Source organism: Cotesia glomerata, linkage group LG6 (assembly GCF_020080835.1).
Source record: "Cotesia glomerata isolate CgM1 linkage group LG6, MPM_Cglom_v2.3, whole genome shotgun sequence".
Taxonomy (NCBI): Eukaryota; Metazoa; Arthropoda; class Insecta; order Hymenoptera; family Braconidae; genus Cotesia; species Cotesia glomerata.
Window position 1 is genome coordinate 3,554,376 of NC_058163.1, and position 21,667 is coordinate 3,576,042.

Genomic DNA, 21,667 nt, shown 5'->3' on the forward strand with positions numbered 1-21,667 from the left:
GCGCTTGTGCGCGCAAATTTGAATTCTAGTCCCATAATAAAATTGAGATGAAATGTATGTGAAACCAATCTATTCGTGATGTGATTGGTCGAAAATAATTATTTTCATTCTGATTGGTTGAAAGTAAGTATAATATACATAAACGACACACAAATATATCATGACAACAAATATGAGGCGCGCGCTTGTGCGCGCAAATTTGAATTCTAGTCCCATTATAAAATTGAGATGAAATGTATGTGAAACCAAACTATTCGTGATGTGATTGGTCGAATATATCATATGCATGAAAATATATGCAAACTCTACAGTCAAGGCGCGCGCTTGCGCGCGCAAATTTGAATTCTAGTTAACATTTAATTGACGAATAAAAAATATAGCACTCTGAATTACCGGTATACACTTGACAACACCGCAAGAGTTCCCTAACCTTCAAATTTATTTATGCCTACTCCCAAAAAAATTTTTCTATATAATCATATATAATTGTATATAATCATACATGATTATATATGGAATTGTATATAAGATTATATATAATTATATATGACTATATACGGAGCAATATACAGCCAAGCAAGATTATATATAGTTCCATATATAATTATATATAATCCTCTAAATTAAAATACATGAAAGTCTTGAAGTTAGTCAAAGGTCGAAACTCGCAAAAAACTGGCCACGATTCATTATTGGTTAAAATTTAGAGGCGCGCGTCGCGCGCTATTCAAATTTCTAGTCATACATGATTATATACAGAGTGTCCCAGAAGTAACGGACGCCATTGTAGCATCTGATAAGCAAAATAATTCTGAGACGAAAAGTCCTTAGCCATTTTTTAATCAGACGCATAGATAATTAATTATTAATTAAAATAACGTCCTTTTATGCGTTAGAGAGAGAGCACTAGTGTCAAGTCAAGTGCGTTCCAACGAAGATGCTTGCACGTGTGAACATCTTATTTGTGAAATAACTACTTCTATACTAAATAGAATTTCTACCACTGGGGATTTTCTGAAAGTACAGTTTCTGAAGAACAGAAACGTACTACAGAAGTAGATTTACAAGCATGTTTGCACAACAATCACATGCTTGTAAAGGTGGACCATTTCGTGAACTCCGCCGTCCAACTTACGGCAACAAATTAAGTAAATATGTGTGACTACGTTAGCTACAGAAACTAGTTAGTCATACAGTTAGTTGTGTCTGTGTTTGGCACATATTTTACTGGACACTGGCGCTCTCTCTCTAACAAATAAAGAGACGTTATTTTTAATTAATAATTAATTATCTATGCGGTATAACAATATTTAATTATATATTTATTACATCTAATTAATTATTGGGTTAATTTTATGGATAGAATATTTAATATGGTCCTACGCAATTCTGTGTAACCAATTAAAATGCAAAAAAAAAATATCTAGATATAATTTTATAGCTATAACACCAGCGGTCACCCATCCAACTATTGATCTTGCTCAATGCTGCTTAACTTTGGTGATCTCCGTGCGTCTTGAAGTGTCTGTCTACTGTGCTGCTGTCTTAGATAATAATGATTCTATGATCTACATAATGTATCATATGAGTTTATCATAAATGGAATATAAAAATTGATTTTAATATATATTTCGATAGTCATTATTCATAATTTATTTATTTTACCGAATTTCATTATAATATAACACTTATTTAAATAATAAAATAAATAATGATTTTACTATTAGGTAATAGCAGAGCAGACCAAAACATCTCATAGGAAATGTGACAAATTTTGTATTTCAGAATTATTTAAACGTAATTATAAACATCATTTTACACTTTTTGTAATTACTAAAAAAAAAATTTTTTTCAAAGAAACAATTTTTATGTCTGTTAATTATATATAAGCATATATAATTATATATGGGACTATATACAATCTTGCATGGCTGTATATTGCTCCATATATAGTCATATATAATTCTATATGATTATATATAACCTCATATACAATTTCATATATAATCATGTATGATTATATATAATTCTATATACTTATATATAATTGTATATGGAACTATATATAATCCTGCATGGTTGTATATTGCTCCATATATAGTCATATATAATTATATATGATTTTATATAACCTTATATACAATTCCATATATAATCATGTATGATTATATACAATTATGTATGATCATATATAATTGTATATAATTATATATGTGATTCTATATATAATCATATATGATTATATACAATTATATATAATTATATAGAAAAATTTTTTCTCGGGTTGTGATTTTTCATAAAAAATATAAAATATCTCCGTAATACGTTCGGAAACCTACTTTTTTTATTGTTTTAATCGAAAGCTTATTATTTTTTCAATCAAATTCAATGAAAATAAAATTTTTTTAAAATCGTTAATTGGATTAAATTCTTGACCAAATACACGGCTGGTTAAATCTCCATTTACCTACATGTAAAAATTACAATTTTCAAATAACACTAAAGTTAGCCGACGTTTTTAATTTTTTAATTATTAAATTAGAACTAAAAAATATTTTTTAAGGATTGCACTTACAGATCATCAAGTTTTTTACAAATGATAATTTCTTTTTATTATTTTGAAATCATTTTTTCAATAAAAAAAAATTCTAAAAATTTTTAGATGTCGGCTAACTTAATTTTTATAATTTTCAAACGTAATTATTTCCTTAAATATCCCGGAAAGCTATTGTTTTTTAATTTTTTTTATTAATTATTATGCTACGTAGATTAAATTTACAAATTTTAAAAATTTCACTACTTCGCGTGGATTTCTTAATGATACTAGAATAAAAAAATGTTGAACAATTTTTTGATTTTTTTCATTAATTTTAAATTAGAACTGAAAATATATTCTAAAAAAATTATACATCTAGTTTTTAAAATTTTTGAATTTTAAAAAAAGTATTTGAATATAAAAATCTATTAGTTTTCAAATTCAAAGGTATGTATTTTTATTTTCATTTACTACCAATTAAATTTCAAAGACACTCACTCGGAGGAAAAATATTATCAACTTTGACTACAACATATCTGGAAAAATTTTAGATAAGAGTACTACAGTCAAAATACTTGGGGTAACATTTGACAGTAAACTTACTTTTGCAACGCACATTAATAATATTATGTCTGAAGCCTGGAAAACGCTAGGGTTCATTACTCGAGTTTCAAAAAACTTTAATAATCTTAATGCCATTAAATTGTTATATAATACATTTGTTAGACCAAAACTTGAGTATGCTTCGCTAGTATGGTCTCCTACTCAATCAGGACAGTCCACTAAGATTGAAAGAGTTCAAAGAAGGTTTTTAAAATTTTTAATTTGGAAAAAAACTGGACTTTATCCGGCTCGGGGAATTGCAGATCTCACGCTATGCAAAGAATGCGAATATCTTACTCTCGATGAAAGACGCATCTGTGCGGAATTCTCCTTTGCAACTAAATTATTTAACAACTTGGTGGATTGTCCTCAATTGCTATCACTGTTTAAATTTAAGATACCAGTCTTAGGTATGAGAAATCAAACTCCAATGTACATACCTATTGCTAAATATAACTTATCTCAGGCAGCGCCAATATATCGCATCTCTAATACAGTGAATCGCTTTTATCAATGGGAACCTGCACTTGATATGTTGAATTGTCCTAATGGCTATGTAACTGCGTTACTTGGCAAACTAGCAACCAAGTGGCGTTAAAGATGTGCAATTATGAATTAATAGTTAATAAGTAATTTTTAATAGGTAATAATTAATAAGTAATAAGCAATAATTACTCAGCAATTTTTATGAGTATAAATGAATGAAATCACTATGCTAGCTATAAGTCATCTTGTTATACATCAAAAATTTATTTTTCTTATGTACTAACGATTGTATTATTAACCCTGTTAATGGCCTAGGCTGTTGGGTTTGTTTATTGAAATAAAATAAAATAAAATAAAATAAAATAAAATAAAGACAAATATGTTTTGCTAATTAATTTTCCAAAAATTTTTTTTAAATTAAAATAAATTTTTTAACAGTGTATAAATCCATAATTATTTTGACAACTTCGATATTTAATATCAGCACCAGGAAGAATTTAATTATCTACAATGACAATTATAAAAAATGTCCGAAGGACATTATTGAAATCATTACTAAGTCTAACATTATAATTCAGTTTATTCTAGTGCTATCATTGATACTTCTGCTGACCATGTCTATAAAATTTCGCAATGAAAATCGTGTATGGAGGAATTTGATCGATCGTATGAAAAAACCCATCTTTTTTTTGAGAAAATGCGCCGATAATGACCTAAGTAATCCAGTAATTGATGAAAACTGCAATCAATATCATATATGGAAAGAACTATGCATTATTGAGTATGAATTATATGAGTGGCTTGAAGATATTTATCATACAATACCATCAATATCAATACTTAAAATAGGAAAAATTATTTGTGAGCGTGAAAATAATGACGAAAACGATTGGAAAAAAGTACTTAGCTTCTATAAAAGTTGGATTAAGTACACTAACTTTCATACTTTAAATAATGTCAGCATATCTGATGAAATTTCATTTACTAATACAGAGATATTATCATCTGCAACTTGGAGTAAGTACTTAAATTAAAGAGAGGGGTAAACTATTTTATTGTTTTAAAATTTGTTATTTTTTTTTTTTTAAACATTTATACATTACTAGCAACCTTGCAGTCACTATGTGATTGCCGTGACTTGTGTATTATAAAAAATTAAAATTTTGCTTTTATTAAATAATGATTTTTATTAAATTGCACTGTACTTTCTTAAACATTGACGTTTTTAAGGATATAACCCGGGGAAAAAAAATTATATATAATTTTATATAATTATATATAAATCATTATTTATAATTATGTATGAGTTTTGGCCATATATAATTATATAAAATTATATATAATTATATAAAAAAAAATTTAATATTTTTTTTTAATTATATAAAAAATTTTTTTTTTAATTTTTAAATTAAAAATAACTAGGAATCGGGCCTCACAGAATATATGCGATCAAATATCTGATGAAAAATCCTGAGTGTCGACGGGATTTGAACTCGAGTCCTTCTAGTTGCCAGTCCTGCGCGCTGCCACTGGTCCGCATTACACGATACAGCTACAGGACATTATTTATTTTATTTGAATTGAAACACAAGATAGGCTAGGTTTTTATTAAAATTCTTCAATATTTCATGGAGCTTCACAGAAGTAGTAGTTTTAATTTTTGATTTTTGATTTTATTTGTTATTTATGGTTAACCTTTATTTTTTATTGTAATTATTCCCTGGTGAAAAAAATTATATATAATTTTATATGATTATATATAAATCATCTTATTTAAAGAGTGAGCTGTTAAAATTTCAAAGCGGTCCAAATATTTTCCCGAGAGTTGAATCATTTCTTTATAAAACTAGGCTGAATTTTATTTGCTTATAATTTTTGTGCTATTGGTCAGACGTGGATGTTTTAAAATAGATGAAAGTCTTTGAAGTTCGCCGTTAGTCAAAACTTGCAAATAAATAGCTATGATTCCTGATTGGTCAAACGGGAAACATTACTCACTTACTATTGTTCAAGCCTAAGAATGTCGACATATATCACTATATATCGATATGTATCAAATAAGAAAATCAATAAACAATGTATTACATTAATGTTTAAAGCTTAGATTAGGAAGCATGTGGATGGGCACTGTTGAAAATTTCTAATTTAAAAAAAAACATTACTATTTTTTTTAAGCTCTACAATTCATTTCTGCATCTCGAAAATCTAAAATCAATTAGCTTGGAAGAAGAATTTACTCAATTAGCATTTTTTCAATTGCCTATAATTAATTAACAAATAGTGATCGTCATTCAGTGTGTTCTGGAATTTTGTAATATTCTGTTGAACTATCTAGAAACAACCTCCTGAGTCCAATTGAAGGTAATGATATTTAATCGAGTAAGCCCACGTAAAATTGACTATCTTTTTTGGGCTATTCGATTGATTTTTTACGTTAACTAGCATTTGGAAAATTTAACAAAGAACGTTTGCTTTTTATTTTACTATGTATATAACAGCAGGTTGAATTATTAGGAACTACTTTGCTCCCATGATCATATAACGTAAGTCAGATCGTAGTGGGATACTTTGGTCATATTTTATTAACAATTAAAGTCCGTTTAAATTGATTTTTTCAACATTTTGCAAAATAAGTAAAAATTTATCCGAAAAAAAACTTTAACGCTGATTATATTAAAGTATTTTGTAATTGAACAATTACATTAGATTTCTCAAACGTGTTGTCAACTGTATCTTTGGTGCAGCTTTGAAGCACTCTATTTTTTAAATTAATAAACAATTAGAAAAATGTTTTAAATTATATCCGTGGAGAATTTTACTCTTTACAAACCCTCAATTAGTTGTATTTTCTGTGATTCCAATATATTTTGAGCTATTGTGAAAAAGTTGAGAAAACTTGTGAATTTTCGGAAAATTTTACTCAGACATTATATAGGATTTTGTATAATTATATAGAATTTTATAAAATTATGTATATTTATATAAAATTTTAAATTACAATTAGATAAAATTATATATAATTAGATAAAATTATATATAATTATACAAAATTATATAAAATTATACATAATTTTGTATAATTATATCTTATTATATAAAAAATTTTCCCCAGGTAGATAAAATTATATATAATTATACAAAAATATATGAAATGATACATAATTTTATAAAATTATATATATATATATATATATATATATATATATATATATATATATATATATATATATATATATATATATATATATACTAGCTGACCCGGCAAACGTTGTTTTGCCATGTATGTTATTTCAAGAAAACATTTTTTTAATTCAATGAAAAGAACTATCTTATGTAAGTGTGCGGGGATATATTTATAATCGAAAGCGTTATAAACAATAAAAGTATGTTTTATTTAGGTTAATAAATTAATCTTTATTAAAGTAACGAATATATTTTAAATTACAATCCTTGATAGCTATTTAAACATCAAAAATAATTATTCATATTTTTACTATCAATTATGGCAGTTGAAAAAAAAAAAAATTAATCTCTCAGCGCAATAGAGTATACAATATTCTTGGTTATTCCGTCTTTAGCTAACACAAACAAACTGGATGGTTTTCCCACGCGAGAACATGCTACATATAATTGTCCGTGAGAAAAGCACGGTGTTTCCAAATCTAAGCCACATACAGACAATGTTTGTCCTTGTGACTTATTGATCGTCATAGCGAATGCCAATCTAATTGGGAATTGAGTGCGTTTGAATTCAATTGGCACATCTGTGGGAATCATAGGGATTCGTGGCAGCGACACATTCTCGCCTTGAAACTTGCCATTCAAGATGATGGCTTCAATAACGTTTTTCATTAATTTTTTAATGACTAATCGTGTGCCATTACATAGCTGTAGTGGGTTCAAGTTACGAAGCAGAATCATCGGAGATCCAACCTTTAATTGTAAATGATGTGGTGGCATGCCTGGCAAATCCAATGAATTTAAAAACTCAATTGGATAATTCATAATCTGGTTGGTATCGCAAACTGCATCGATAGATTTGTATGACACCAAGTCTCCAGGCTACAGCTGTTGTATCTTTAAATTTAACCCATTGACGTCCACATTTTTAGCTGCCAAGATCGCTTTTTTTTGTTTAATTTGCCAAAAAATTAAAGTTTATAATTCACAAAAAAAAATTGGGGTTGATCGTAGAGGGGTGAAAATTGAGAATAATATGAGAATTTTTATTCTAAGTCATCACGAAATAAAAAAAAAATTTTTGCTAAAAAATTAAAGCTTATAATTAACAAATAAAAAATAGGGGTTGATCGTAGAGGGATGAAAAATTCAGAGTAATATAAAATTTTTCATTCTAAGTCATCACAAAATAAAAAAAAATTTTTTTCTCAAAAAATTAAAGTTTATAATTAACAAATAAAAAATAGGGGTTGATTGTAGAGGGGTGAAAAATTCAAAGTAATATAAAATTTTTCATTATAAGTCATGACAAAATGAAAAAAAATTCTTGCAAAAAAAATAAAATTTTTTAATTACCAAATAAAAAATAAGGGTTGATCGTAGAGGGGTGAAAATTTAGGGTTGCATGTGTTTTTGTATGAAAGGTCTCGATGAGTGTAATGTCAGGGTGAGCTTATATCTTTAAAAATGTCAATAGTTTACAAGATACAAGGTCATTTCTTAATTATGTCTCTATAGAGATAGAGAATTTTCGAATCATAATAAATTGACTATCGTTGAGAATGATATGAAACCTTGAAAAGGCACAAATTCAAATCAACGCCTTTGCAATGACACTAAATTTTACTAAAAAAAAACCGATTTTATCATATGACTATCTTGGACACAAAATTTTTCGTATTTTCTTAATAATATAGATGATTTCATGTTGCAGGTGGTAAGTTGATATATTCAACAAATACAGCAGGAATCTTTTTGAAACCTCAAAATTTCAGTGCTGATCTAATAGAATTTAACAACGAAGACACCGATTTTGTAAAAGATCTTACATTTTGGAATGTTAATGCTGACCTCAAATTAATTATTGGTATCACTACTGATAACAGTCAACTAATTTTCTGGAATTTGGAAAGTGGACAAATCGTGGGTGCTGATGCTTTTGATAATAGTCATCATATCTTCTCGTAAGTTTTAATAAAATTCAGAAACACACTGAAAAAAAAATGTAAAACATAAATGAAAAGGACTTTAGTAAATTTTTTGAAAAAATTACAAGTGCAAAAAAAAAATAAAAAAAAAATGCTTACGCATTAAAACTCTTTAAAATACAATTTTGGTTTCAGTATGAACAAAAGTTCCATATTTATAATTACTGACCATCTGGAAATAACAGCAGTAAAATTTATCGTTGACTTAGAAGGTGTTTTTGATGAAGTAATCGTGCAAGATACAATCATAGTAAATTTCCCGAGAAAATTTGATTCCTCCGGAATTAAAATACTTGAAGTTTCTGCATATGCAGGAATTGTAAGGGAATCAAAAATAATTATAAAAAATAGTCTTTATTTTATTAGTTCGATTATTAATTAAAGTTGTATATTACAGGTGTCGATAGTACGAAGAAGAAATGAAATATTCGAAGTAGTTCAATTAAAAATCCCATTAAATGATCCAGAAGATGATGAAATTTTTTATTTTAATTTTTTTAATATAAAACGGTATTTTTTCCCAGCTGTTGATGAAAGTACACCAATTAAATGCCATGTTGCATTAAGTAAATTTTTATTGCTCAGTTTTGGTAATTATACTTTAATGGAATTTTATTTATTATTATCATTAGTAATTCTCCTTGAAGTGCTTTTCGTTTAAAATTAGCGGAAAGTTGCAGAAATGGACTGTAGGGTAAACGGTTTTACTAATTTGTTTTATTGAACTTCGTCTCAAATTTTATCTTAATTTTTGTTTTATTTTTTGTCTTATTTCTTGTTTTAGTTAGTATTTTAACAACTTTTTTAACATTTGGGGCATTCCATAGTGACTGGTGGGACATTTGACTCTGGAATTCCATCAATTATATAAGCTATAATTATGTGACTGAAACTTATACTATAGTAAAATTTATCTTATAATATAGAAGAATAACTAATTAACAACATTCCTCTGTCAAAAATCTCGATTACTTTTTAAGTTTCTCGTAATTATCATTTGACTGAGTGTGACTGGTGGGACTAAGAAAAATCCTTCTCTCTTACCAAAGGTATACTTAAAGTCCAAATTCAGTTCGACCACTAAACTTTTAAAAAATACTTCGAGCTATCTAATAATTTTTTCTCGCATATTCTATAAACTCACATTAAGATGATCCTCTCCACATTCCTTTCTCAATCCTTTCCTACCAATATCCTGTTACGTGAATGTGGAACGCTTCACGTAATAATCCACAGATTCGGTAGAATCTGGCGCCAAGTTCCGTTCAAATCCGTTGTAAACGGAGCGCCAGATTACTGACTGTGTTTACTGTAAGCAGAACGGTATTTTGAGGTTGCAAAATTTTATTTAATTCTACGGTACTTTTTATTCCTAAATTGTATATTATAACAGTAATTAATACTTTATTTGACTGTTATTAATTAATTATATTCACTTATAACAATTAATCTACTTGAAATTATTAAATTTAATCCGCACAAACTATAGCAAGCTCAAAAATTTCGATCCTGACTTTTTTTCGATGTAAAAAGTGACATGCCACAGACTAAGTAATTCGAGAATGCATGGTAATAGTCCAATAGATGGGAAACTACACTTAAAAAAATAAATTTCACAGCTTGCATCTACACCCGCCAGGGTGCGCTGCAATTATTTTTACATAAACTGTAGCTTCAAGGGGATAGTTTGCTATAAAAATGCAGCCAACTTGAGATTTAAGTTGGTACCAATTGCAAATTTTATTATAATTACAAAAATACTGAAATCCGAACAAAAACAGTTTCACTGTAAAAAATCGCGCCAAGTCCACGTTCATAAGACTTTGAAGAAAAAAAATTTTTTTTTCTTTACAAAAGATATAAAATAGAAAAATTAAAAATCCAAGTAACCGATATAATTGTATAGAATTTTCGAAAATTAAAAAAAATTTTGTTGTAAATTTAAAAATTAAGAAAAAAATTTTGGAACGTACTTGGTGTGCGTCATTGTGTATTTCAATTTTTTTAAAGTCCTAGTAAATAGATTTTACGAATTTCATTAAAAGTAAAATATTTTGCAACCACGCACACTAAATACGTTCCAAAATTTTTTTCTTAATTTTTAAATTTACATCAAAATTTTTTTTAATTTCCGAAAATCATATACAATCATATCGGTTACTTGGATTTTTTAATTTTTCTATTTTATATCTTTTTGTAAAGAAAAAAAAAAATTTTTTTTTTCTTAATAGTCTTATGAACGTGGACTTGGCGCGATTTTTTTACAGTGAAACTGTTTTTGTTCGGATTACCGTAACTCCTATTCTTTCCCGCTTCACAGCATTATTTATATTTGTAAGCTTCTCAATACTAAATTTATCCTACAAATATTCAATATTATGAAGAATTAGACTGATTACCTACGTAGAAACAATTAAAAAAATTTTTTTTATTGTGACTCGTGGGACAGGCATTTGTGACACTAGTGGAACAAGTACAAAATGTCTACATCAAGTTGTTTATTAAAAAGACTTTTATATTATTTCAACCTTAGAAACATTATTGTTTATATATTTAACTATAAATTATTTAGGACAATTAAAAAAAACTAATTAAAAAACACAAATAAAGGATTTAGCATTAGGGTGTCCGTTATTTACCAAGTTGATTTTTTTTTTCGCTGTCACCCCCTGGATTTTTATTTCTTGACCTAAATAAAAATATCCTATATAAACAAGCTCTTAATTACCAAATTAAACCTTGCCCCAATCGAGTTACATTTCCCATTTAAATAACATGGGAATTTGCAACTTTTTGTTATTAATTTTTTTTCCACCGAAAAAAATTCCACTACGACTATTATCGATGTATATTCTGATAGAAAATTGAATGCTTTACAAAAAAGTTCTCTTATAATTTTTCGATAAAATCATTCCTTCAAGAGTTATTCGTAGTTTAAGTTGTGTTTATAGTTATTATCATAGTTTTTCAGTTTTGCTACAAAGTTTCATGTGTTATAATCATTTATTTCATCTATAAATGTTCCAAAAATTTGATAAAAAAGATTTATAGTTACCGTAACGCCAACAATACGATGTATTGAATACATCCTTAATAATATAGCCGCATATTTGTATTTTTTCTGTCTTTAATCACATTTATTTGTTAAGCAATTTTTAGTCGCATTATGATAAGTATTTTTGTTTTCATGAATAATTTGCACTAAATATTGTTTTTGTTCTATTTTATGACTCAAATTGTTGATATATTCTTGAGTTAATTGAAGTGCTCTTTCAATTACATCGTTAAAACAACCCATAATTTTAAAAATTGAACTGTGATGGGATTCGAACCTGGATCGTCTGCATGGAAGTCTCGAACATTGCCAACTGTATATACCATCAAACAGTGGTATGGTGCGGCGGTGGTGCAGCGGTGGTGCGGCGGTCGAACGAAATTTATTATTTTTTCGTAAAAATTAATAATTTTATTTTTACCCGGGCGCGTCACAGCTGTGGTGCGGCGGTGGTGCAGCGGTGGTGCGGCGAATAGAAATTTATTTACTTGTCACGGCGCTGGTGCGGCGGTAGTGCGGCGAATAGATAAATTCTTTACTTGTCACGGCGGTGGTGCGGCGGTGGTACGGCACTTGTAAAATAACCAAAATTTTCACGGCTGTAGTGCAGCGGTGGTGCGGCGCTTAAAAAGCCGTGCAGCGGTGTTGCGGCGGAATTCTGTTTTTACTCGGGTAACATAAATATTTCTACGCATTATTTTTTTTAGGCATTCTTTACACTAGCAGGGTACTTTGATTTCCTTAATTAAGTTCAAGCATTGCTAAAAATTTAATAATCAATAATGTCTTTCTGAATCCTATTCAATGTTAGTTGATTTTTTTTTTAATGTATAATGTAATAATATGACTTGTTGGATAGGTTCATCATTGTTGCTTCGTCCAATTGAAGAACCGAATACAATCCAATCGAAGAAAATCTCAATATGGAAGTATGACAGTAATATTACAAGTATAAAAATGTTTATTGATGTCATACTTTTAGGTTTTGAGAATGGTAAGATGTTCATTTATTTAATTACATACGCTGAAAAAAATTTACTGAATCAAGTAAATAATTTTGAAAAACTTCTTTTTTTTTATGGGAGTAAAAAAATTCTCAAATTAAGAAATTTTTCTTGATTTAAGTTTATTTCATTTGATTCAAGTTAATTTATTTTCAGTGTGATAAATAATTACAGTATTAAGACTTATTTTTTGAGCTTTTTGTCAACATTATGTAATAAATTATAAAAAATCAATTTTTTTACGCTTTTTTGGCATATTAGTAATTCAAAAATTTTTTTTATAATTGATCCTTAAATTTTGAACGATTTTGAGATCATTAAGATCAAAATTTTAGCTTTTTCGAAATGAATTGTTTTAATTTTGATTTTACGGTAAAAATATTGCTCATATAAAAATTTTTTTGAAATAAAAGTTGTTCAAAAGTTAATTTTATAAAAAAAAAAATATCTCTAATAATTTTCTCTTAGGACCAATCAGAAAGACATAATTTCAAAATTAATTTTGGAAGTACAGTGAAAATATTTGTTGTATAAAAAAAAATATGAGACATTTTTTTTTAGAAAATTAAATTTCCTACAATTTTTGTTTAAAAAATTTAATACCATTAATTATTAATTATTAATATTTTTGACTTTTTGTTTTAGGAAAGCTGGGTATCCAGAGATATAAATACATTGGTAACAGAAAAGTAGTCAAGATTAATTATATAGAATTACAAATTGACGATCATGCGATAAGAAATATTCTTATTGATACTATTGATGACAAACCTTACATTCTTGTTACGTCGGATTACAATATTCGCCGATTATTAATCCCTGGATATTAAATTGCAGCATTAATTACTATAAAATATTTATCAGTTTAAAAATATTTAAAAAATGTATATCATTTTTATATAATGAAATAAAATAAAAATATTTTTAAAAATATCTTTTAAAAAATTTTTTTATATATTCTAGAATAAGTAAAAAAATTCTAGCAATTTAGTACGTGACTTTTGAATGAATAAATAAATTAATAAATTCATCAAAGCTAAAAATGTCAATCTAGAATTTACTACAATTGTCTTCACGTATCGATTATAATTTTTTTTAATAAGATGACTAACAGCGAAATTGTCTCAGTTTGAAGCTATTAATCCAAGAATCAACACGCGTTTAGAAAATGAAAAGGTCTCATGATCCAGATGCAGCATCGACGTCCAAGCAAAGGAAGGAATGTGAAATTGAAAAAATTCTTTCTGATGTATGTATTCCAGAACATATTTGGAAAATAATATTTTCTCTTATGAGAGGTCAGAATAAATTACTCGAATTACGCTCTGCGAATAAATTCTTCGACTCATTGATAACTTCGAAGATTTACTCGGAAAAATTATGGGAAAAATTGTCATATCAGCACAAAATAATCCCATGGCACAGCCAAATAGCAGCTTCAGTTCAGTTGCTTAATTTCTCTGAGACAGATGAAACTATAGCCAATCATGAAAGATGGAGGAGAATTTACTTTGGATACAGGAAGTGGGTTCAAACGCCATTCAGCAAACGATCCCCGGAATTATTTTCACTGATTCGAACCGAGTCAATGAGCAAAAAATTTACTTGTGTAGCTGCTTGGGGTCAGTTTTTTTTGCTAAAAATTATAATATCTTTAGATTATTTTTTGCTTATTAATTATTTGGTTTTTTAGGAAGTTTCACTGCTTCGGCGATTAATAAAGGAATGATTTCTATTTTTAGTAATTCACACCATTTGACCGAATTAAGTTTACCAACGTTATCAAGACATTTAAAAGTGGAAAAATTGGAATTTTGGAAACAAAGAAATGCGCCTGTTATTATTTACGGAAGACTAGAAAATGGACAAGTTCTTTTTTGGAATATGAGCGATGGAGAGATTATTAACTCTAATGTTACATTTTATGAGAATATTCGATGGTAAATATCATGGCAGTGTGATTTTATTCTGTGAAGAAAAATTTTGTGATAAAAAATCTCTGATAGACTATCCCATTGACAGAATATCTCCTGAAATAATTATTATTATGAGTTTTACTTGTATACCGTTTTTTCGGTTTTTACAAGGCTGATCGCTTAGCATTCTCCGCTTTTTCTTTCAAATTTTTCTCTTTATTATCAACCTTTTATATATTCCACTTTATTTTTTTCAAATTTCTCCTTATCATCAACCTTTATATTCTTCACTTTATTTCTTTCAAATTTCTTTTTTATTATCAACCGCACTTAGTTATTCAATATATATTCTCACATACGGTGCTGCGACTGTGGCCAACTTACGTGTTATAATCAGTACCTGCATTTGCATTACGGCCTTAAATAGTATGGAGGTACTTCTATTATGACATTTTACCTCCATAACTATATGGGAAAACCACAGAAAACCCAGCCGGTACAGAGGCTGGCAACGTAACGCACATATTCTTTATTTATAATCACTGAAAAATATTGGTGCGTGCCGGAATCGAACCCTGGTCCTACTCTCTTGAAATGCAGGTACCGAGCCGATTAGGCTATTGCCAGCCTCTATCTCCTGAAATAATATCCGGATCATTATCATCATCATCATCATCTTTACATTATCATAATTGTCATTATCATCCTAACATTACTATTATTGTCATCGTCATCATCTTCACTATTATCATCATCATCTTCATCTTTATATTACCATAATTGTAATTATAATATTCACATTACTATTGTTGTCATTGTCATCATCATTTTAACATTACCATAATTCTCATTATTATCTTAACATTATTGGTATTCTCATTATCGTCATTATTATTAATTATTATCATCATCATCTTCATCTTTACATTACCATAATTGTTATTATCATCTCCACATTATCATAATTTTCATTATTATCTTCACATTACTATATAATTGTAATTACTAATAATTGTCATTATCATATTCACATAATAATTGTCATTATCATCTTCAGATAATAATTGTCATTATCATCTTCACATTATAATTGTCATTATCATCTTAACATTACTATCATTTTCACTATTGTCATCATCACTATTACTATCATCATCATCTTAACATTACCATAATTCTCATTATAATCTTCACATTACCATTATTGTCATTGTTATTATCCAGGACTTTAGCAGTTTAAATGAGCATTCATACCCTGGCGGTTTCGGCGACACGGTGAAAGCACGGTCGAATGACGGTTGTTTCACGGTCGTTTCACCGTATAAAGTTCGTTCTTACCGAGCGATCTGTCAGTCAGCATCGGATACCGTTGTGAACGATATCCGAACAAAAACAGTTTCACTGTAAAAAAGTCGCGCCAAGTCCACGTTCATAAGACTATTAGGAAAAAAAAATTTTTTTTTTTCTTTAAAAAAAGATACAAAATAAAAAAATTAAAAAATCCAAGTAACCGATATGATTGTTTTTGATTTTCGGAAATTAAAAAAAATTTTATTGTAAATTTAAAAATAAAAAAAAAAATTTTAGAACGTATTTAGTGTGCGTGGTTGCAAAATATTTTACTTTTAATGAAATTCGTAAAATCTATTTACTAGGACTTTAAAAAAATTGAAATAGACAATGACGCACACCAAGTACGTTCTAAAATTTTTTTTAATTTTTAAATTTACAATAAAATTTTTAATTTCCGAAAATCAAAACAATCATATCGGTTACTTGATTTTTAATTTTTTATTTTGTATCTTTTTAAAGAAAAAATTTTTTTTTCCTAATAGTCTTATGAACGTGGACTTGGCGCGACTTTTTTACAGTGAAACTGTTTTTGTTCGGATTTTAGTATTTTTTGTAATTATAATGAAAATTTACAATCGGTACCAACTTAAATCTCGTGTTGACTGCATTTTTTACTGCAAACTATCCCCTTGAAGCTACAGTTTATGTAGATGTAATTCCAGTGCACCCTGGCGGCCGTAAATGTAAGCTGTGAATTACTTTTTTTAACTGTAGTTACTTATCTATAGGAGGATTACTACACATTTTTATTTTATCTAGTCTGTGGCGCTGACCTTTCTCCATAAAAAAAAGTCAGGATCGAAATTTGTGAGCGAGCTATAGTATGTGCTGATAAAATTTAATAATTTCAAGTAAATAAATTGTTATAAGTGAATATAATTAATTAATACGGTGAAGTAAATTATGAATTACTGTTATGATAAACAAATTGGATAAAAAAAGTACCGTAGAATTAAATAAAATTTCGCAGCCTCAAAAAACCGTTCTGCTTACAGTAAACACAGTCGGTAGTCTGGCGCTCCGTTTACAACGGATTTGAACGGAACTTGGCGCCAGATTCTACCGAATCTGTGGATCTACTATAAATTTATTGAATATTTACGGTGTGAATACGCAAGTGAATCTACGACGTTATGGCCGACACTGTACGCTCAATATACTGTCCAAATACGGTGATTTTACGCTACTATCACGGACAATAAAATAAAAAAAAATATTGCGGACAGTCTAGACCGAGACTCGAACCCGATTCATCTGGTCACATGCCCAAGACTCTACCAGCTAGGCTATCTAAGACACTGCACGAAACATTTGATTCAGTCACATCATAAGGTGTCAAAACCAAGTCATTTTTTTTTTCATTGCACAGATAAAAATAGCTTAAATAAAGTTATATTTTTTCCATGACTTCAAAATAATAATCGTAATAAATGATTCAAATTTTTGATGATTACGAAATTCTTAATTTCGAAATTATGGTGAAATTATTAACTGTATAAAAAAAGATCTGGAAAAGAAATTGCTAAAAATTGAATTGTTAAAAAAAAATATCTCATAATAATTTTTCTTGATAACAAACAATTTTTCCGTAATTTTGAAATTAAAGTTTTCGTCTCTAAAAAAAAAAAAAAAAAAAAAACAATATTGATTATTATATTTTTCATAATCAAAAGGTATTATAGTTTCTCATTTAAGACTATAAAAAAAATTCAACACTTGTAAGCCATAAACTCTTCTGAAAAGTATTGAAATGATGGATCTCTGTTGATTGCCTGTAATCTGATTAATTTTTTATAATTTTACTTTGAAATAAACAAAATTACAATAATTTAATATTTTTTTTTTAATTTTTCATCCCGATTAGTTACTAAAAATTTCTCATTTACCTATCTTTTTATACACTTTGAGTATTTTTAATGAAATAAAAAAAAAAATATAATCAGCACTTTTTCATTGTTGACTTGTAAAAAATTCCTGACTTACCGACATTATACGCTCGTTTCACTCACAGACTACTGTGCATCTACCACCAAGTTACGGTTTTTTGACAATTTATATGTTTTCGAATGACTGTCAAATGACACACGATCGATCGATGATCTACGATTTTTACTCAGGTAAAAAATCGGAGAAGTCAAGTAAAAATTTGGTTTTTCGAATAGTGAAGTATGATAACTATACAGAATAAAAATCATAAAGTAACAGTGAAAAACTTTCACAATGATACTCGTCGTTCACTGTCAAATGACGGCCGTTCGATAGTCAAGTGACGGTCATTCGACGATCATTTGTCGACACTGTGAATTTATGGTACATTCACCGTCGTTTCACGATCATTTTACCGTGACCACGAATCCGCCAGGATATGTTTAACCTCAAATTTGAATAAAGAAAAACGTAAACTTCCTGGCTCTAATCATCATCATCATCATCATCATCATCACTTAATCTTCATCTTTACATTACAATAATTGTCATTATCATCTTCACATTACAATTATTATAATCATCATCATCGTCATCATCTTTACGTTACCATAATTATCATAATCATCTTCACATTACAAAAATAAAAATTACAATTTCCAAATAGTTCAAATTTGTTATTTTTTGTATAATCAAAAACAAAAATATCTTTTATCTGTGTCTATAGTACTATCGAAAATTAATTTTTTCCATTCGCCATCTGTATGCAAAAATTAGTACTATTTCAAATTATTCTTATATATTTCATAATATATAGTATATTTCTTACCTAGGGCAGGAAAATAAGAAATGTCTCAGATTACATGTAATTGTTGACCGAGGCGAAGCCGAGGTCGACAAACATGTGATCTGAGGCTTTCTTATTTCCTGCCCGTGGTGAGAATACTATTTTTCTCCTCGACGGAGGCGGAAAGCGGCATTTTCATTTAGCGCAGCGGGCAGAAAATTGACGCTTTCCGCCCGGAGGGGAGAAAAATATTATACAAATCAATAATACTATTCGATTTTTTTTTAGCATGGACCATAATGATCTAATCAGTATAAATAATGACCTATCAAAGTTAATATATTATTACTATTTCGAAGAAACCGAAGAAATTGATGGATATCATTACAGTATTATTGGACTATCACTACTACGTCAAAATTTAAAAGAATTTAAAATTCTTGACTTTTTCAGCAATCCAGAATATGTAAGTTCAAATTTTGAAATAAATTTTTGTTGATTTAAAATTGACTGAAAATTTTCAGGTTATAATTGTGTGTAAAAGCGAAAGTCAAATATTAATAGTAAAAATAAAGATTATTATGGAACAAGATAATAAATTATTCCAATTTTATGATAGTTGGACAATTGAATTAGACGAAAGTTTTACAGAAAGTTTGATATGTCATATTCCAATTTACGACATTGTTCTTCTAGCTGAAGGTAATTGTGATAAAGATTATATTCTTCACTATTACAGCTTATAATTATTAATAAATTTTTTTTAGGTCAACAATTATTTATGTTGACTCCAGGGAGATATTTCGATGAGGTTAGGTACCATATAAGCACTTTTGAATTCCAAAAAGCGATTACCAGCCTGAAGATGTTCTGTAATTGTATAATTATTGGTTGTGTTGACGGTAAGATTCTTCAAAAATTTATTTTACGACCAATAACTTTTTTTTAAGAAGAATAATTCGGATCTGATGAAAATTTTTATATTCTTCGCGCAGGAACAATAAGGACTGTATACATTGATGATTACCAGACTTATGAAAAACATGGTCATGGTGCAGATACTACTGAGACCGAATACACACTTGATGTTGAAAATAACGCTATAATCGATATTGATATCAGTACAAACAATAATTATAAACTCTACATTGTCGCTGTCACAAAGTCAACAACGTATCAGCTGACATTTGAATGATCCATTTAGAAAAATTGTTAAACCATAATTCAAGATAAGCTTAATAAAAAATATTTATAAATAAATATTTTAATAAATAAATTTAAATATAGTTTTTAATTAATTTTTTTTATGTAATCTCAAATTATAAGCTCTTTTTTAGAATTTTCTAAAAACAAAAATTTTTTAAATATAGATATTTTTTTTATTAATTATGAATTAAGGTAGTTGGGTCATGCGAGCAAAATTTCAAGAAACCTTCCAAATTTATAATATAAGTAATTACCCGGGAAAAACGGATTGGATCTGGCCATATATAAACAGAACTGACCAGATTGTTAAATTGCCCGGGTAAAAGATTATACAGGGTGTCCCAAAAGTCACGGACACCATTGTAGCATATGATGAAAAAAATAATTCTGAGACGAAAAGTCCTTAGCCATTTTTCAATTAACCGCATAGATAATTAATTATTAATTAAAAATAACGTCTCTTTATTTGTTAGAGAGAGAGCGCCAGTGTCCAGTAAAGTATGTGCCAAACAAAGACACAACTAACTGTATGACTAACTAGTTTCTATAGCTACGTAGTCACACATATTTACTTACACATTCACACGTGCAAGCGTCTTCGTTAGAACGCACTTGACTCGACACTAGTGCTCTCTCTCTAACGCATAAAAGGACGTTATTTTAATTAATAATTAATTATCTATGCATCTGATTAAAAAATGGCTAAGGACTTTTCGACTCAGAATTATTTTGTTTATCAGATGCTACAATGGCGTCCGTTACTTCTGGGACACTCTGTATATACTCATACATAATTATATACGAAAAATGGCTCTATATAATTATATAGAATTATTTCCGTAAAAAAAAAAAAAAAAAAACGGCGAGCGTGGGAATCGAACCAGGGACCCGACGCTTGAAAGACTAATTCATTACTTGGTTACCTACGAGGCTTACTTGAAGAGTAAAGTTTGTAATAACTACAAGTAATGTGAATCGTGTCTATGTACGATGCGTAATGAACAAAGTTTTTTATCAAATTTACAAATTATTAATTATCAATATACGCTGATAGAAAGATTTATTAACTATTAACAAATTAATTTATTCAAAGACAATTATTTAATTTATTAAATTCTATTAAATATTTTTTAACATTTAATAAATATTTATTTGGGAGGAAAGTATATTTATTAAAATAGTTTATAAGTATTTATTAATAGTTCACAAATATAGTTATATCTGGCCAGATATAATAAAATCTTTTTATGTCTGATGTATTTTTCAACCCAGATATAGTTATATCTGTTTAGATCTGATCAGATATGACTCGATCTGATCATGTCTGATGTATTTTTCCACTTAGATATAGTTATATCTGTTTAGATCTGATCAGAAATGACTAGATCTGATCATGTTTAGTGTATTTATCAACTCAGATATAGTTATATCTGTTTAGATCTGATCAGATATGACTTGATCTGATCATGTCTGATGTATTTTTCCACTCAGATATAGTTATATCTGTTTAGATCTGATCAGATATGACTAGATCTGATTATGTCTTCAATCCCATATCTGATCAGATATAAATAGATCTGACCAGATATAATTAGATCTGACCAGATAAAATTATATCTGGTGAGAT

General features: G+C 28.1%; 3 protein-coding genes across 3 annotated transcripts; all 3 read left to right on the forward strand.

Moving 5' to 3' along the window:
- The first annotated feature begins 4,190 nt into the window (after positions 1–4,190).
- On the forward strand, positions 4,191–9,639 carry LOC123267232. The gene is made up of 5 exons (XM_044731785.1): positions 4,191–4,642; positions 8,520–8,769; positions 8,929–9,112; positions 9,191–9,377; positions 9,578–9,639. The coding sequence occupies exons 1-5, from the start codon at positions 4,240–4,242 to the stop codon at positions 9,637–9,639; spliced, it is 1,086 nt and encodes a 361-aa protein (XP_044587720.1). The 5' UTR covers positions 4,191–4,239.
- A 3,045-nt stretch (positions 9,640–12,684) lies between these two features.
- LOC123266543 lies at positions 12,685–13,710 on the forward strand. Its single transcript, XM_044730844.1, has 2 exons — positions 12,685–12,842; positions 13,498–13,710. Exons 1-2 carry the CDS (start codon positions 12,692–12,694, stop codon positions 13,680–13,682), a joined length of 336 nt encoding a protein of 111 aa, XP_044586779.1. The 5' UTR covers positions 12,685–12,691; the 3' UTR covers positions 13,683–13,710.
- Positions 13,711–13,929: 219 nt separating this feature from the next.
- LOC123266527 lies at positions 13,930–20,092 on the forward strand. The gene is made up of 6 exons (XM_044730815.1): positions 13,930–14,474; positions 14,546–14,792; positions 19,123–19,300; positions 19,359–19,536; positions 19,602–19,736; positions 19,830–20,092. The coding sequence occupies exons 1-6, from the start codon at positions 14,021–14,023 to the stop codon at positions 20,027–20,029; spliced, it is 1,392 nt and encodes a 463-aa protein (XP_044586750.1). The 5' UTR covers positions 13,930–14,020; the 3' UTR covers positions 20,030–20,092.
- The last annotated feature ends 1,575 nt before the right edge of the window (positions 20,093–21,667 follow it).